We start from the raw sequence: 14,437 nt of genomic DNA, 5'->3' as shown, positions 1-14,437 counted from the left end.
TATGAGCTGGCTGTTCGTATCAGTTGGCCCAAGTATTGGAGGTTCAGCCTCAGCACCAGTCTTTCCCGTGAATATTCAGGGTTGATTTCCTTTAGGATTGACTGAGTTGATCTCCTTGCAGTCCAAAGGACTCTCAAGAGCCTTCTCCAAGACCACATTTCAAAAGCATCAATTCTTTGGCACTCAGCCTTCTTTATGGTCCAACCCCCACCTAAGTACTTGTGAGAATATTTATACAGTGTTAAAGCCTCATCCCACAGATTGTAAGAAAAGGAAAGTAATTACCTTTATTAAAGTGAGATGTGGTGGACACCACCTTAAGTAAGGCTCAAACTCTGAAGGAATCAGTATCATGTGTCCTTTGATATGATACAGTGGGAAAGACACATCGCCTAGTTAGTATTATCACTAAAGATGTTGAACTAAGATTTAATAATTAAGAAAATAGTCACAGAAATTTAAAATGTGCGACGTTATCAACACAATGGTCCTAGGCCTTTTTAAATGTCAACATCATGAAAGACAAAAACAGACCAGAGACTAGGTGTCTGTCGTACATTAAAGATGTAAGTGTTCCTTCTGTTATTCTTTCAGTTTCTTGAGGGGAAACAACAAGGAATAAACCTAACAGAAGACGTACAGGTTTCAAAAGTTTACCACAAATATTTATCCAAGAATCTCTTTGTTTCCCAAAAGTTTTATCAAACACACAAACTCTAACAAATGTTTATAATATATTTGCTATGTATATACTGCATTTCTTGCATGTATGGAAGATCAGTGATCAAGGCCTCTGCTGTCATGGAAGTGACATTTGGTGGCGAAAACAGAGGTAATGGTCAATAAGCAGGTAAACAGATAAATGAGAAGATACCAAATGTTGTAAAGAAAAGTAATCTAGATGAAATTGAGTCAACAAGAGTCCTGTTTCAGAGAATGAAGAGCTCTCTAAAGAGATAACGTTTATTTTTTTTATTTTTTTATTTTTAAAGACATAACATTTAAACCCAAAGTCTTGGCAGATTGAAGTAGTAAAATGCCATGATGTTTACAACTTCTTTGAATTAGTTGAGAAAGTGGGTGAGAACTTTCTTAGAGGTAAGCCATAGCTGGAAGCTAGGGCTCCACAGCAGGTTAGCAAGTGAGTGAGTGAGTGAGTGAGTGAAGTCGCTCAGTCGTGTCTGACTCTTTGCGAACCCATGGACAGTAGCCTACCACGCTCCTCTGTCCATGGGATTTTCCAGGCAAGAATACTGGAGTGGGTTGCCATTTCCTTCTCCAGGGGATCTTCCCAACCCAGGGATCAGACCTGGGTCCTCCCACATTGTAGGCAGATGCTTTACTGTCTGAGCCACCAGGGAAGTCCTGCAGGTTGGCAAGGAGGCTCTTAATTCTAGATTTCATACGCCCTTTCCCAGGCACAGACTAAGTCATTCAGGGGACTAAGTCATTCATTCACCTCCCAGGGTTCAATCCCGAACTACCAAACTACGGGAAGCTTGGATCCCTCAACCAGAAATGAAAAAAGCTTCCGTGTTGGGCTTTGGGGTGGGTGCCCATGAAGAGCTATTGGTGAGTTCCAGACCATGCAGGAGGCCAGTGGAGGTGTATAAGATTGTAATTATTTTCCTGTCAATCAACACATGCTGTCTCTCCTCTTTTAGGTTTTTCAGGGAAATCAAGACTCCTTCACCCCCGTGGTGAATGCTCTAGACCCCCCGCTGTTTACCCGCTTCCTTCGGATTCACCCACGGAGCTGGGCAAACCATATTGCCCTGAGGCTGGAGCTTCTGGGCTGTGAGGCGCAGCAGCAGTACTAAGGGCCGGTGCCTCCCTCCTGTCCCTGAGCCTTTCCTAACTCAGATGCAGCGTCCCTGTGAGCCCTTCCGCCGGGTGACTTCCTGCCCCATGCTGCCCACAGTGCCATCGGTTTTTGCTGTATTTCAACACCTCTATGCCAGCAGTTATGCCCTGAAGCCACCCAAATCAATTGCCATGGGGACTGCGTTCTCTGGAGTCATGTGGAAAGCATTCTCCTCCGGAGGTGGCAGTCACTTCCTCCTCTGTGGTGATGAAGAAGGGTCACGATCATACTAGGCTTCTAAAGGACATGTTTTTAATGTTTCCTCAGAAAAATGAGGAAACTCCGTGGCTCTCTGGGGTAGGAGACCCAACACGATGTACCTGGAAATTCTGTACCATGACTGAAAACTAGAGGCCCTCTTTACAGAGTTAAATCTCGGGGAGTCAGAAGGAAACTGAGCTGGTGGAAGCAGAGAGAAAATTCCTCCAGTCAGCCACATGCCCTTTCCAGGAGGAACCCCCGCCTTGCCCCACCCCTACTAGATAAGGTTCAAAATGGTTTACTGTCCTGGAAATGTCAGTGAAGATTAGAGATTAATTTATAGAAATCAATAAGCTGCTTTGTTGTATAGCCTGGTAGAGATGTTAATCCCCCAAATGATGTGGTTTGACTGCCTGCAAAAGGTTAACCACTTTGATGTCGACCTTAATCATCTTCTTGTAGCATTCTTTTCCCATTGACTGCATACATCTCTCTTTTTCAAATGCTCTTGGAACCAGCTCTTTTGTCTTCCTGCTGGAATAGTCAATAATCAGTTGAATAAAACATTGACATGTAAGACCAAATGCCTTTGAGAGTTCTGTTTTTCTACTGGCAATTTAAATGTGAATGATGGAATTTTACAAAAACAAATCGAGCCACTGAATGGCAGGATAGACAGCTTAGAAAAACAACTGAGTGAGTTAGAAAACCAGATTTCATGTAAATTGCAGTAAAAAATGATATAAGGCGAAGCTAAAATTTTAAAAAATTAGAAGTGGAACCTTGACCCAGTAGCAGAGAGAGAGAGAGAGAGATGTTTAATCTTGACATCCATTAGCACTGTTCTCTTTCTTATCTCACAGATGGGAGTTTCCACTTTAGAAGGAGTAATTAACCCTGATGTTTCTGAGTATTCAGGGTGGCTGCTACACATGAAAAGCAAAGACAAATATGCTTGGCACTCAAGTGATTTATTCAGGCACCTCTTAGGATTAAGGCAGCAGTCCAGGCTCTGGCACATCCCACTAATCCCCCTTTTAAAAGTTTTCTAGAAGGACCAACCAGAATCCTGGAGAAGGTGTGGCAGAATGTGGCAAGCCTAATATGAGAAATGAGTGGATTTGAGAGGTAGATGCTGCACTTGTATCGTCTAGATGTCCTAGATGTCAGTTCAGTGGTTGCATTCATCCCCCAAATGCTTTGGCTAATGGAGGACCTGTACTCAGAAACCTACAAGACCCTGATGAAAGAAATTGAAGATGACACAGATGGACAAAAGACACTGTGTTCATGGATGGGAAACATTAATATTGTTAAAATGACCATGCTACCCAAGGCAATCTACAAATTTAAGGCAATCTTTATCAAAATACCCATGGCATTTTTCCAGAACTAGAACAAACAACTCTAAAATTTATGTGGAAACCAAAAAGACCATGAACAGCCAAAACAATCTTGAGAAAAAAAGAGCAAAACTGGAGGAATCAGGCTCTCTGACTTCAGACTGTATTACAAAGTTACAGTCATCAAAACAGTATGGTACTGGTACAAAAACAGAAATATAGACTAATGCAACAGGATAGATAGCCTAGAAATAAAGTCATGTGCCTATGGGCACCTTATCTTTGACAAAAGAGGCAAGAATATACAATGGACAAAACACAGTCTCTTCAATAAGTGGTGTGGCAAAACTGGACAGCTACATGTAGAAGAATGAAATTAGAACATTTCCTCATACCATATACAAAAATAACCCTATATGCAAAACATAAAAAGAGACACAGATGTACAGAACAGACTTTTGGACTCTGTGGGAGAAGGCGAGGGTGGGATGTTTTGAGAGAACAGCATCAAAACATGTATATTATCAAGGGTGAAACAGATCACCAGCCCAGGTTGGATGCATGAGACAAGTGCTCAGGGCTGGTGCACTGGGAAGGCACAGATCGGGTGGGGAGGGAGGTGGGAAGGAGGATCGGGATGGGGAATACATGTAAATCCATGGCTGATTCATGTCAATGTATGGCAAAAACGACTGCAATATTGTAAAGTAATTAGCCTCCAACTAATAAAAATAAATGGAAAAAAATAATAAAAGTAAAACATAGACTTTATTTAGTTTTTGAACTAAAGAGAATTCTTATTCCTGGATATAGAAGAACCTTATATTAGACATAGACATATATTAGACATAGAAGAAACTTAAATTGTATTATTAGGGCAAATAAAGCTCTTACATATTTGCATAAAAAAATAAACTCAAACTTGTATAATTATTTTGGAAAACAGTCTGGCATTATCTACAAAAGTTGAGCAAACAGATACCCTATGATAATTCTGTTGGGTAATGACCTAGACCCAGAACTGCCATGTGAAACAAGAGACAGGGCAGCACTATTTGAAACAGCTCCAAACAGGAAACAACCTTTGTATATATCTCCTAGTGGCTTATTTTAATTGCTGTATAGTAATCCATTATGGCTTCCCTTGTGGCTCAGCTGGTAAAGAATCTGCCTGCAATGTGGGAGACCTGGGTTTGATTCCTGAGTTGTAAAGATCCTCTGGAGAAGGAAAAGCCTACCCACTCCAGTATTCTGGCCTCAAGAATTCCATGGAGTTGCAAAGAGTTGGACACGACTGAGTGACTTTCACGTTCACTTTCAATCCATTATATAATATACATCACAATTCATTTCAGTTCAGTTCAGTTCAGTCACTCAGTTGTGTCTGATTCTTTGTGACCTCATGGACTGCAGCACACCAGGCCTCCCTGTTAATCACCAACTCCCAGAGTTTGTGTCCATTGAGTCAGTGATGCCATCTAACAATCTTATCCTCTGTCACTCCCTTCTCCTCCCGCCTTCAATCTTCCCAGCATCGGTGTCTTTTCAAATGAGTCAGTTCTTTGCATCAGGTGGCCAAAGTATTGGAGTTTCAGCTTCAGTATCAGTCCTTCCAATGAATAGTCAGGACAATGTATTTATCCATTGCTTTTTGGACTGATACATCATTTATGCCAGTTCTATGGATCTGATCATCCTTTTTAAAATTTTGATTTGTAACAACAGTTCTTTGTATGTTAAGAGCATTAACCTATTATCTGTCTTATATGTTATGGAATTTTTCACTTAATTTGTCATTAATGTTTGATCTTTCTTTACAATGTTTTTCTGTATGAAAACTTTACATTTTTATGCAATAAATTTATCAGTAGTTACACCTATGGCTTTGGGGTTTTATGACATGTTCAGAGTAGATTTTTTTATACCAAGATTACAAAAAACTCATGTTTTATTCCAGCATGTGTATGGTTCTATTTTTGTTTAGTCCTTTGTTTGTTTGTTTTTTGTTTTTTTGTTTTTTTTTTGTTTGTTTAGTCCTTGATCCATCTAGAATTTTTTTCTGTGTGTATGACTCTAACTTCAGTCAATGCATTCAAATGAATAACCAATCATCATATTAAACCATCCTTTTTTCCCCACTGAAATGAAATGCCATCTATTAAACTGCCATATATACACTATTTTAGGGTGTAGTCGATACCATGTGGCAAACAAAATATCTTAGAATTCTTCAAGCTCAAGAGGCTATGACTACCGTAAGGATGGGTTTTAGTATCAGCACAGATGTTTCCACATAGACCGAAGAAAACATCTGTATGCTTAGCTGTCAGATAGAGACTGGGGGAGGGTCAAGTGCAGTCAATGATATCATAAAAGGGAAGAGAATTCTATTTGGAATTTCAGAAGCCTTAAAGGAAGGTTCTGGCCAGCTTCTTCTGAAGACTGAGGCCGGATTCACTGGCTTCTTCGCCTCCTTACCTGACACAGGTCTCAGCAGTGGATGAGTTATCAGTTGTAAATGTCTTAAGTAATAGAAAGCTTGGATACGAGTTTATTTTTGCAGAGCTAGCAGTTGAGAGGTGGGCAGATAAAGGTGTTGGTTTCGTGGCCTAAAATTGTCATAGCTGAATCCAGGTCATTTTCTCATGCTTTTCCTGCTGATCACAAGATGACTCCTCCAATTCAGGTAACACTTAGAGAATGTTCAAGGCAGCATAAATGGTAAACAGTAGCACCATATCTTTTCCCAAGACAGCAGAAAGTTTTCCCGGAAGCCACCCATCAAATCTCCATTATGCTTCAGTGTCCAAAAGTGGGGCCCATAGCCATCACTAGCAGCAAGGATGGCTGAGAAAATGGTATCTTTTCAATACTAAACTTTTCTAGACTGTCAGGTTGTACGTAATAAGTAAAAAGGGGATGGGGATGACCAGCAATGAAAAAAGTCTGCCCAAAGTCTGCCCATTCATTTATTCATTCAAAAAAAAAAAAAACATTATTGAGCACCTGAGCAGCCTATGTGAACCAAACAGAGAGGAGTGTGCGTGGCTTGTTCTTGAGGAAATGAGACTGAGGTGGAGTGATCAAAAGAAGATGATAAGACGTGATTTCAGGGCAGTTTGTAGGGCCCAATCTGACTTACAACAAAGTGACATCTCCTTGGCTCTTCAGTGGAGAAGAAGCTGAAAGGAGGCAAGGATAGTAGCAGAGAGACAGATGATGGGTAGCAGTAGAGGTGGTGAGAAGTGGCAAGATTATGGACACACTTTAGAGAACAAGCCGACCCGATTCCTCTGATAGATCAGCTGTTAGACCCTAAACCACACAGTTTCTACAAAATATACTTCTATTTTCTCCCAAGTTGCGTCAGCAAAGCTGACTCAAACAGGCATGTGTGCAGTGGGAACTTACCACTGCACAGCAAGGAATTTGCTTATGTGGTAGTCAGTGGACTTGGTCCCTAACCTCATCATAAAAATGGCAGGAAGCTATAAACTCTTGTGACCTGTGACTCCCTTCACATCAGCTGCACTGACTGCAGAATTCCTGGGCCACCCCCATGATGGACTGTACCCCCTGATCCCGTGAAATCTATACCAGGTTAACCGTTTACACTGCTTATTTGCTGATTTAGTAATAAATCCTGAGTGCTAACACCACAAGAAGAATTTCAGGGGCTAGGTACTTACTGGGAGAAGGATATGGCAACCCACTCCAGTATTCTTGCCTGGAGAATCCCATGGACAGAGAAGCCTGATGGGCTGCTGTTCATAGGGTCGCAGAGTCGGACATGACTGAAGCGACTTAGCATGCATGCAGTAATAAACCCAACAACAAAGCAAAACACACACCAAAAAGATGTGGGACTGAAAAAGTGAAGTCAAAGACGACACCACCGATTTTCACCTGAACAACTTACAGCATTTCCCACTCATTGAGCTGGAGAAGGCTGAAGGGGGACCTGGTTAGGAGGGAACAGCAGGTGTCTCATCTGCTGAGGCTCAGTAAATTTCCGTCCTGTGTTCTTTCTTCGATGTGGAATCTTTTGCTTGGGAGACTGACTATTGTTCAGGATTCAGTGGTGTCAGTCAGTGAATTTTTTTTATGTTCATTAACAGCTGCAGTTTTGTGATAAAAAACTAAACCATCGTTTTTAACTTTTCAGACAAAGCAATCTTGCAAAGAGCCAAGGGAAACACCATCTGGCCTTGGCACAGGGGAGTCCATAGAAGTCCTGAAGCTGCTGAGCATCACATTTCTGCTGTGCTCTCTGACTTGCCTCTTGCTGGAGACTGTCGCTTCCTCTGTGTCACCTTTATCTGCCTTCAGAGTACAAGACCAGGATGGCCTGCCACAACGCTCAGTGGGTGTGTTTGCTGTTATGATGAAAGTTCCCATCTCCATAGTACCTAAGATTCCCATTGCAGATCAGGAAAAACTGATTTTGTATTTTAAAATAATCTTCATTATTTTTATTTGATTTTAATCTTCATGTACACTATTTCTGGTTGGGTTCAATTTAGTTCAACCAGCACGAGCCCACCTACCATGCACCAATCTGTGTGTTAAACGACATGGATTAGGCATTCACAGGTGGGCAGCCCCACCCATAGGTGTCAACCTTCCATGAAATAATGACAAATGCACCCTGAGGACAAAGGGAGAATTACAGTTGTTTGTGGGGAGGGGTCAGGAAGGACTTGAGGAAGGAAGCAAAATGTAAGCCAAAGCTAATAGGTCACTGACCCACAACTTAGGTGCTCCCAGAGCCCAGTGTGTTGCTTGGGTCCTTCCCGGCTCAAGTGAATTGTGGTGGGTGGTGACCCCTTGTGACTTTAGGTCACAGACACTTGTGTTTACCCTACCTCTCCCCTTGATCACCAGACTCTGTGTAGTTCCTTCTGCCAGCTTCCAAGGCCTGTTCGTCCTCTCTGGGTGCTCCTGGGGCTGGTGACTGTCTCTTCTCTTCACCAGACACTCAGGGACCTTTGCCTCCCAAACACCCTTCTAGGCAAGTAGTTATGAAATCAAGCTCCTCTCTCACAAAGTTCCACATTGATTCATGGAGATAATTGCTCCTATTTGACATACCAGAGGCAAAGATGAAACCATCTGAGGATACACTTTTTTTTTTCCCCCAAATGTGTATTCCTTTAACCGCTTAGCTTAGCAGAATCATTAAAAATATGGGCCCTGGGCCACTATAAGAATGTCAGATCTGGGACTACTCTTTGAACTTGAACCAGAGTTTGTATCCCAACTTCATCATTGACTCGGTGAACATCTGTGCTCTTCCTGCAGAAAATTCCAGGTCCTGGCTGAGCAACTTCAAGGATTACCTGTGTGATCTCGTCAGGAGCCAGATCCCTCCAGCAGCCATTTTTATTTTTCTTATCATGTCAGCATTACTGGGGACCCTCTGCTGCCTCACGTAAGCTTCTGGAAGAGGAGGGAGGGGAGGGAACCGGTACCTAGGGAGAGGCAGGAATGGCCATGTGAGCTCCACCTGTGAAAAAGTCTCCTCCATGTTCTCTTTTTTTCTCCATCCTGCTCCATCCCTTTCCAATCATTGACAGGTGACATTTAAAGACCAGTATTTGCAACTGATCACTTTTTTTAGTAACTTCATTAATTCCTAATTATCCTTTCCTTGGGTATAGGAATCATACATGGAAAACAAATTATTAACTCTTCTTTATTGCCTGGACTTCCCTGGTGGCTCAGATGGTAAAGTGTCTGCTTATAATGCAGGAGAGTGGAGTTCAATACCTGGGTTGGGAAGATCTCCTGGAGAAGGAAATGGCAACCCACTCCAGTATTCTTGCCTGGAAAATCCCATGGTCGGAGGAGCCTGGTAGGCTACAGTCCATGTGGTCGCAAAGAGTTGGACACGACTGAGCAACTTCACTTCATTGCCTCAAAAACTGACCAAAATATTTACTATTAAATCACGTGAAGCCAAAGAGATTCTTGAAATGTCTTACCAAACACTTAAGCTTAGCTAGTTAGTGAAAGTCACTCAGTCATGTCCGACTCTTTGCAACCCCATGGACTATACAGTCCATGGAATTCTCCAGGCCAGAATACTGGAGTGGGTAGCCTTTCCCTTCTCCCATGGGAAGGGACTCTTCCAGGGGAATCTTCCCAAGCCAGGAATTGAACCCAGGTCTCCTGCATTGCAGGTGGAGTCTTTACTAGCTGAGCCACCAGGGAAGCCCAGACAAGCCTCAATTTCATTAATCAATATTTTGCTAAGAGATGACCACTTACCTGTCTCTGTCCTGGTTACTAGAGATAGAGAAATAACATGATTGAATAATTACAGCCTGCTATATCAGGACTCTGAGGTGAGACAGAGCCCAGGTGGAGAAACCTGGATTGAAAAGGCTTTGTGTAGGGGACAGCTGTTTTCAAACTGCAGAATCTAATCAAGTGGCTGTGGTCAAAGATCAGGTGAAGGGTGTGGTTCCTGACAACCTCAAAACGCCCATGGATGGAGAACCATGTCTGGGAAGCAAAGTTGGGTATGGTTCCCAGCATACTAGACTGATTGGAGCCACACAGAACTCAGTGAGCTTATTTGTTGTTTGAGCTGTAAAGCAGTATTTGGACCTGGGAAGGACACGGGCTCTGAAGGCCCCAGAAGGCTTGCTTCCTGACACTTCAGATGCAGCCGCAGGGAACAGTAGACCAGAGGAGCCCCCCAGAGGATGGGCCGTGGTGGGCCAGGGAGCTCAATTTGATGGAAGACGGCCTGCTGAGTGTCTGACCAGCAGGATTCCAGAATGACTACAGAGCAGGGGCTGTTACATGCCTCCCGGTTTTCCTCTTTTCCAACGGGAGGGTTGATGGCGGTTGTCCACTTCCTGTTCCTTCACTGTATGGAAGATGGCGGAGGTGGTGATCAGGGGCACACGGGTTGATTTCGGTTCAAAGTTCTTTTTCCTGAGAGGAGCCACACCCAGACTTGAGACCAACAGGCACTCTGGAAGCAAGCTGGGCAGTGGGAGTGTGCAGCATCTTATCAGGATCCCTTATCAGGGATCAACGCCCGTGCAGGGCAGGGGCCGGAAGGGAGAAGCTGAACTGCCTTGCAAGCACAGCAAGGCCTCGAGTGACCTCTTTGGAGTGGTCTTCCCTTTATCAGTACACCTTGAGTGGCAGCTGTGGGACCTAGGCCACCCCAGGAAGTACAGGCTCTGTATTCACCAATCCTGTCCCTCCTTGCCAAGCCCAGAGGAAGACTGCATGTTGCAACTGCAGGAGCCGGGAGTCAAACCAAGATGCATGCGATTCCATATCTTTTAAGTCCTTGTGGCTTCAACTCTGGCCGGCAGGCCAGCTGCCTCAGAAACATCTGAAGGATTTCTGCGAAGATAGTTAGGCAACATGCCAAGAGAAAGACTTCCTTCTTTGAAGTAAATGGCTCAGCCTGGGGAGAAAAACCAATAAACCTTTGCTGGAAACAAGCAAGGACGATAAGAGCAAAAAAAAAAAAAGACGTGGATGACAAAATATAAAAGGAGATAGGGAAAGCAGGACCCCAAAATCTGGCTCTATCAAATAAACAAAGACTTTAGAGAAAGTAAGATTAGAGAAAAAAATGATAGATGCAGGAGACATATCACGAAATTTTTGGTAGATAAAGGACCAAAATAACACAACAGAAACAAATACTTCAAGGCATAATTTTGTCACATGTGGTGGAAACAAAGGAAAGCTTGAGTCTCAAGTCATACAGAAAGACGGGCACTTGGGACTGAGCCCACAGTGGACCGGCACTAATACTTGATTTTCTATGATTACATTTCGCAGTAAACACTGCAAACAGTCTCTCTGTGCCTCATTATTCACCCTCTATAAGCATTAGTGGTGGCTGCAATGAAGGCTTAGGATAAGCTGCTGGGTAGCTAAACAAATCCCCACTGAAGCCTGGAGAATTCTCAGCTCTCTGGCGGCAATCATGAGATGCAGAAATACTTGTATAAGGAATTTTTAGTATGGTTTTCACTAGCAAAGAAATAGAACCAACTGAAATGATTCTTGGCTGGTTAAAGAAAGCCGTGAACATTCATACATTGTTGTAGAAGACTAATCACATGGAATCAGAGTCATGAAATACTGTTGAGTTAAAAAAAACACCTATTATAATGGAAGATATACAATTCCACCCAATTTATTGTGAAAAAACTATACTTCCAGGGGAAAAAAACCTTGAAGGATCTAACCAAAGATTTGAACATCGGTTATCTCCTTCAGATAGTGACTAGGTGATTTTAATAATCATGATTCTTGTTGTTACTTAGTTTCAGGTTTATTTTTGTCTGCCCTTTTCAATCTTTCCACAACAAAGCATATTGTTTAATTAGGGAGTTTTTAAAAAGAAACTTCAAAACAAGAAAAACTATCTGAACTTACTTCCTCTCTACCTCTACATCCAATCCCACACTCCTACTTTCTCAAGTCGTGAAAGCCTTTTCCCGATATGAAATCACTTGGTTCATACTAACAAAAAGCCATCCAAAACCCTATCTTGGAAAAGGTGATATAATGACAAAGTAACTCTGCAGATCAAGACAGTGTGTTGGAATTTAAATTCAGTTCAGCAGTCATCATTCTCTTCCTTTCCCAGTGTTCTAATAGGTGAGCCAGTCCAATGAAGTATGAGAAGATTCAATGGGACAAGTGTAATGCTTAGCTTGCTGGATTCCAAGAGAGTGGAGAGTGTGCTATTTGTGTACAATAAGGAAGTATCTACCAGGTAAAATTAAATTGTCTTACATCTTAAATGATCTTTGCCTTTATTTTCTCCTTTAAAACATGCAATTGAAACAAAATGATAATAGACTCATTACTGTTTTAATTATAAAATCATACATCATGCTCGTGCTCAGTCGTGTCTGACTCTCTGTGACCCCATGGGCTGTAGCCCACCAGGCTCCTCTGTCTGTGGGATTTTCCAGACAAGAATACTGGACTGGGTTGCCATTTCCTCCTCCAGGGGATCTTCCCAATTCAGGGATGGAACCTTTGTCTCCTGCATTGGAAGGTGAATTCTTTCCCACTGAGCCATCTGAGAAGCCCCAAATAATACAGACTTATCACACAAAAAATCATAAAATATAGAAAGAAGAGAAAATACCCATAATTATAGCACCCAGAAACAAACATTCTTTACTTCTTGGTGTATCTTCTTTCAAACTTTTTTCTATTCTTATACTATCAGTTTCCCAAAATCTGTTCTCAAAAGCAATAGCTCTGTTTTAATAAATGTTATGAGACAATAGGACTGTGTGGCCAGTTAGGTTGGAGAGATGCTGAATTAAATAAGTGTAAATGTATTTCTTTGCTCCAGCACTTCTAAGAGCCTTTCACAAGCTAACATGGATCTCCACAAAAGAGTAGAACAGGCATTTCCCAAACAAATGTAAACATGGGCTTTTTTAATGGAGTGAATGCTGATGTATACACAATTGCAGAAAATCGCTCATTAAGATCCTTTCTTTCACCAACCTATCATATTTTGTAGCCTACTTTTTCCTTCACTCTATGACATATGGTGGCTATCTTTCTGTGTCAGTAAGTGCCGCATAGTATTTCTTGCAGTGGATTCAACTGAAGTCATTTAACCACCACCCCATAATAACTTACCCCATGCACTATACAGCCCATGGAATTATCCAGGTCAGAATACTGGAGTGGGTAGCCTTTCCCTTCTCCAGGGGATCTTCCCAACCCAGGGATCAAACCCAGGTCTCTCGCACTGCAGGCAGATTCTTTACCAGTTGAACCACCAGGGAAGCCCTAGGGTGTTCCTACTTGTTCACTATTATACATGTAATGCAGGTTATAGTTTTACAACTTATTCATTTGCTTTCCACTTTGCTGTGGCCACCTGATACAAAGAACTGACTCATCGTAAAAGACCCTGATGCTGGGAAAGATTGAAGGCGGGAGGAGAAGGGGACGACAGAGGATGAGCTGGTTGGATGGCATCACTAACTCAATGGACATGAGTTTGAGTAAACTCAGGGAGTTGGTGATGGACAGAGAGGCCTGGTGTGCTGCAGTTCATGGGGTCGCAAAGAGTCAGACATGACTGAGCGACTGAACTGAACTGCACTGAACTTGCTGTTCCGAATTGGAAATCACTCACCCCGTGAACACTATGGCACACCTCCTGTTCTGAGCAAGTAACAATGCAAACAGCAAGCTTGGCTAGAGTGGAAGACACGGCAGCGCCAGGGGGCTAGGGTGAGAGTAAGCTTGGGGAAGAGCTAAGACCTGGTGGGCCTCCGAAAGGATCTGGGTTCTCCTGGGAGCCCATGGAAAGTGGGGAAAGTCATTTGATGGGTGTTTTTAGAGGGTCATCTCAGTCGCTATGTTGAGAAGGTCCAAAGCAGGGAGACCAGCCAGGAGGTTTCCCAAAATCCAGGCGAGACATAGCCTTGTTGGCACCAGGGTGGGGATTGGCAGAGTTACAGTCAGTGTCAGAATATGGATGGAGGGAGAAGCGAGAGCTATCAGGATTTGATCAGTGATTGGATGAGGTATGGGAAAGAACTGAAGCTTCGAGAATGCCTCCTGGACTTTGGGCCTGAGCAAGCCAGGGGTGGGGTCAGGGCAAACCACAGGAGGTTAGGAATTTACTGCCTCAAAAATGCAAAGAGAAATACCCAACGGGTGTTCTTTTTTTTTTTTGGAATATACTTATCATTTATTCTTGAGGTAAATAGACACTTAAGAATAATTTAAATTACATGCAACTTAAGCAGCATAGGTATATAAAAACTGGAAAGCGGACACAAATCTGTTAATTTTTTAAAAGCTAGTGAGTTGTACACTTTTTTTTCTTAATTTTAATTGGAGGCTAATTACTTCACAATATTGTGGTGGTTTTTGCCCTACATTGACATGAATCAGCCATGGGTGTACATGTGTTCCCCATCCTGACACTCCCTCCCACCTCCCTCCCAATCCCATCCCTCTGGGTCATCCCAGTGCACCAGCCCTGAGCACCCTGCCTCAT

General features: G+C 42.7%; 2 protein-coding genes across 4 annotated transcripts in view; both read left to right on the top strand.

The window, feature by feature from the left end:
• Positions 1-2,642, top strand: part of F8 (coagulation factor VIII) — a 144,893-nt gene extending 142,251 nt beyond the window's left edge. For all 3 annotated transcript variants that reach the window (XM_043457542.1, XM_043457543.1, XM_043457541.1), the window contains one exon: positions 1,665-2,642. In XM_043457542.1, coding sequence (XP_043313477.1) covers positions 1,665-1,820 — 156 coding nt within the window. In that variant the 3' untranslated portion in view covers positions 1,821-2,642. The remainder of the gene's footprint in view (positions 1-1,664) is intronic.
• A 3,434-nt stretch (positions 2,643-6,076) lies between these two features.
• Positions 6,077-12,181, top strand: SMIM9 (small integral membrane protein 9). The gene is made up of 4 exons (XM_043459870.1): positions 6,077-6,094; positions 7,574-7,775; positions 8,710-8,839; positions 12,041-12,181. Exons 1-4 carry the CDS (start codon positions 6,077-6,079, stop codon positions 12,066-12,068), a joined length of 378 nt encoding a protein of 125 aa, XP_043315805.1. The 3' UTR covers positions 12,069-12,181.
• The last annotated feature ends 2,256 nt before the right edge of the window (positions 12,182-14,437 follow it).

This window comes from Cervus canadensis, chromosome X, assembly GCF_019320065.1.
Source record: "Cervus canadensis isolate Bull #8, Minnesota chromosome X, ASM1932006v1, whole genome shotgun sequence".
NCBI classification, from domain to species: Eukaryota; Metazoa; Chordata; class Mammalia; order Artiodactyla; family Cervidae; genus Cervus; species Cervus canadensis.
The sequence above is the reverse complement of the archived record's forward strand: the minus strand, read 5'-3'. Positions and strand labels throughout refer to the sequence as shown.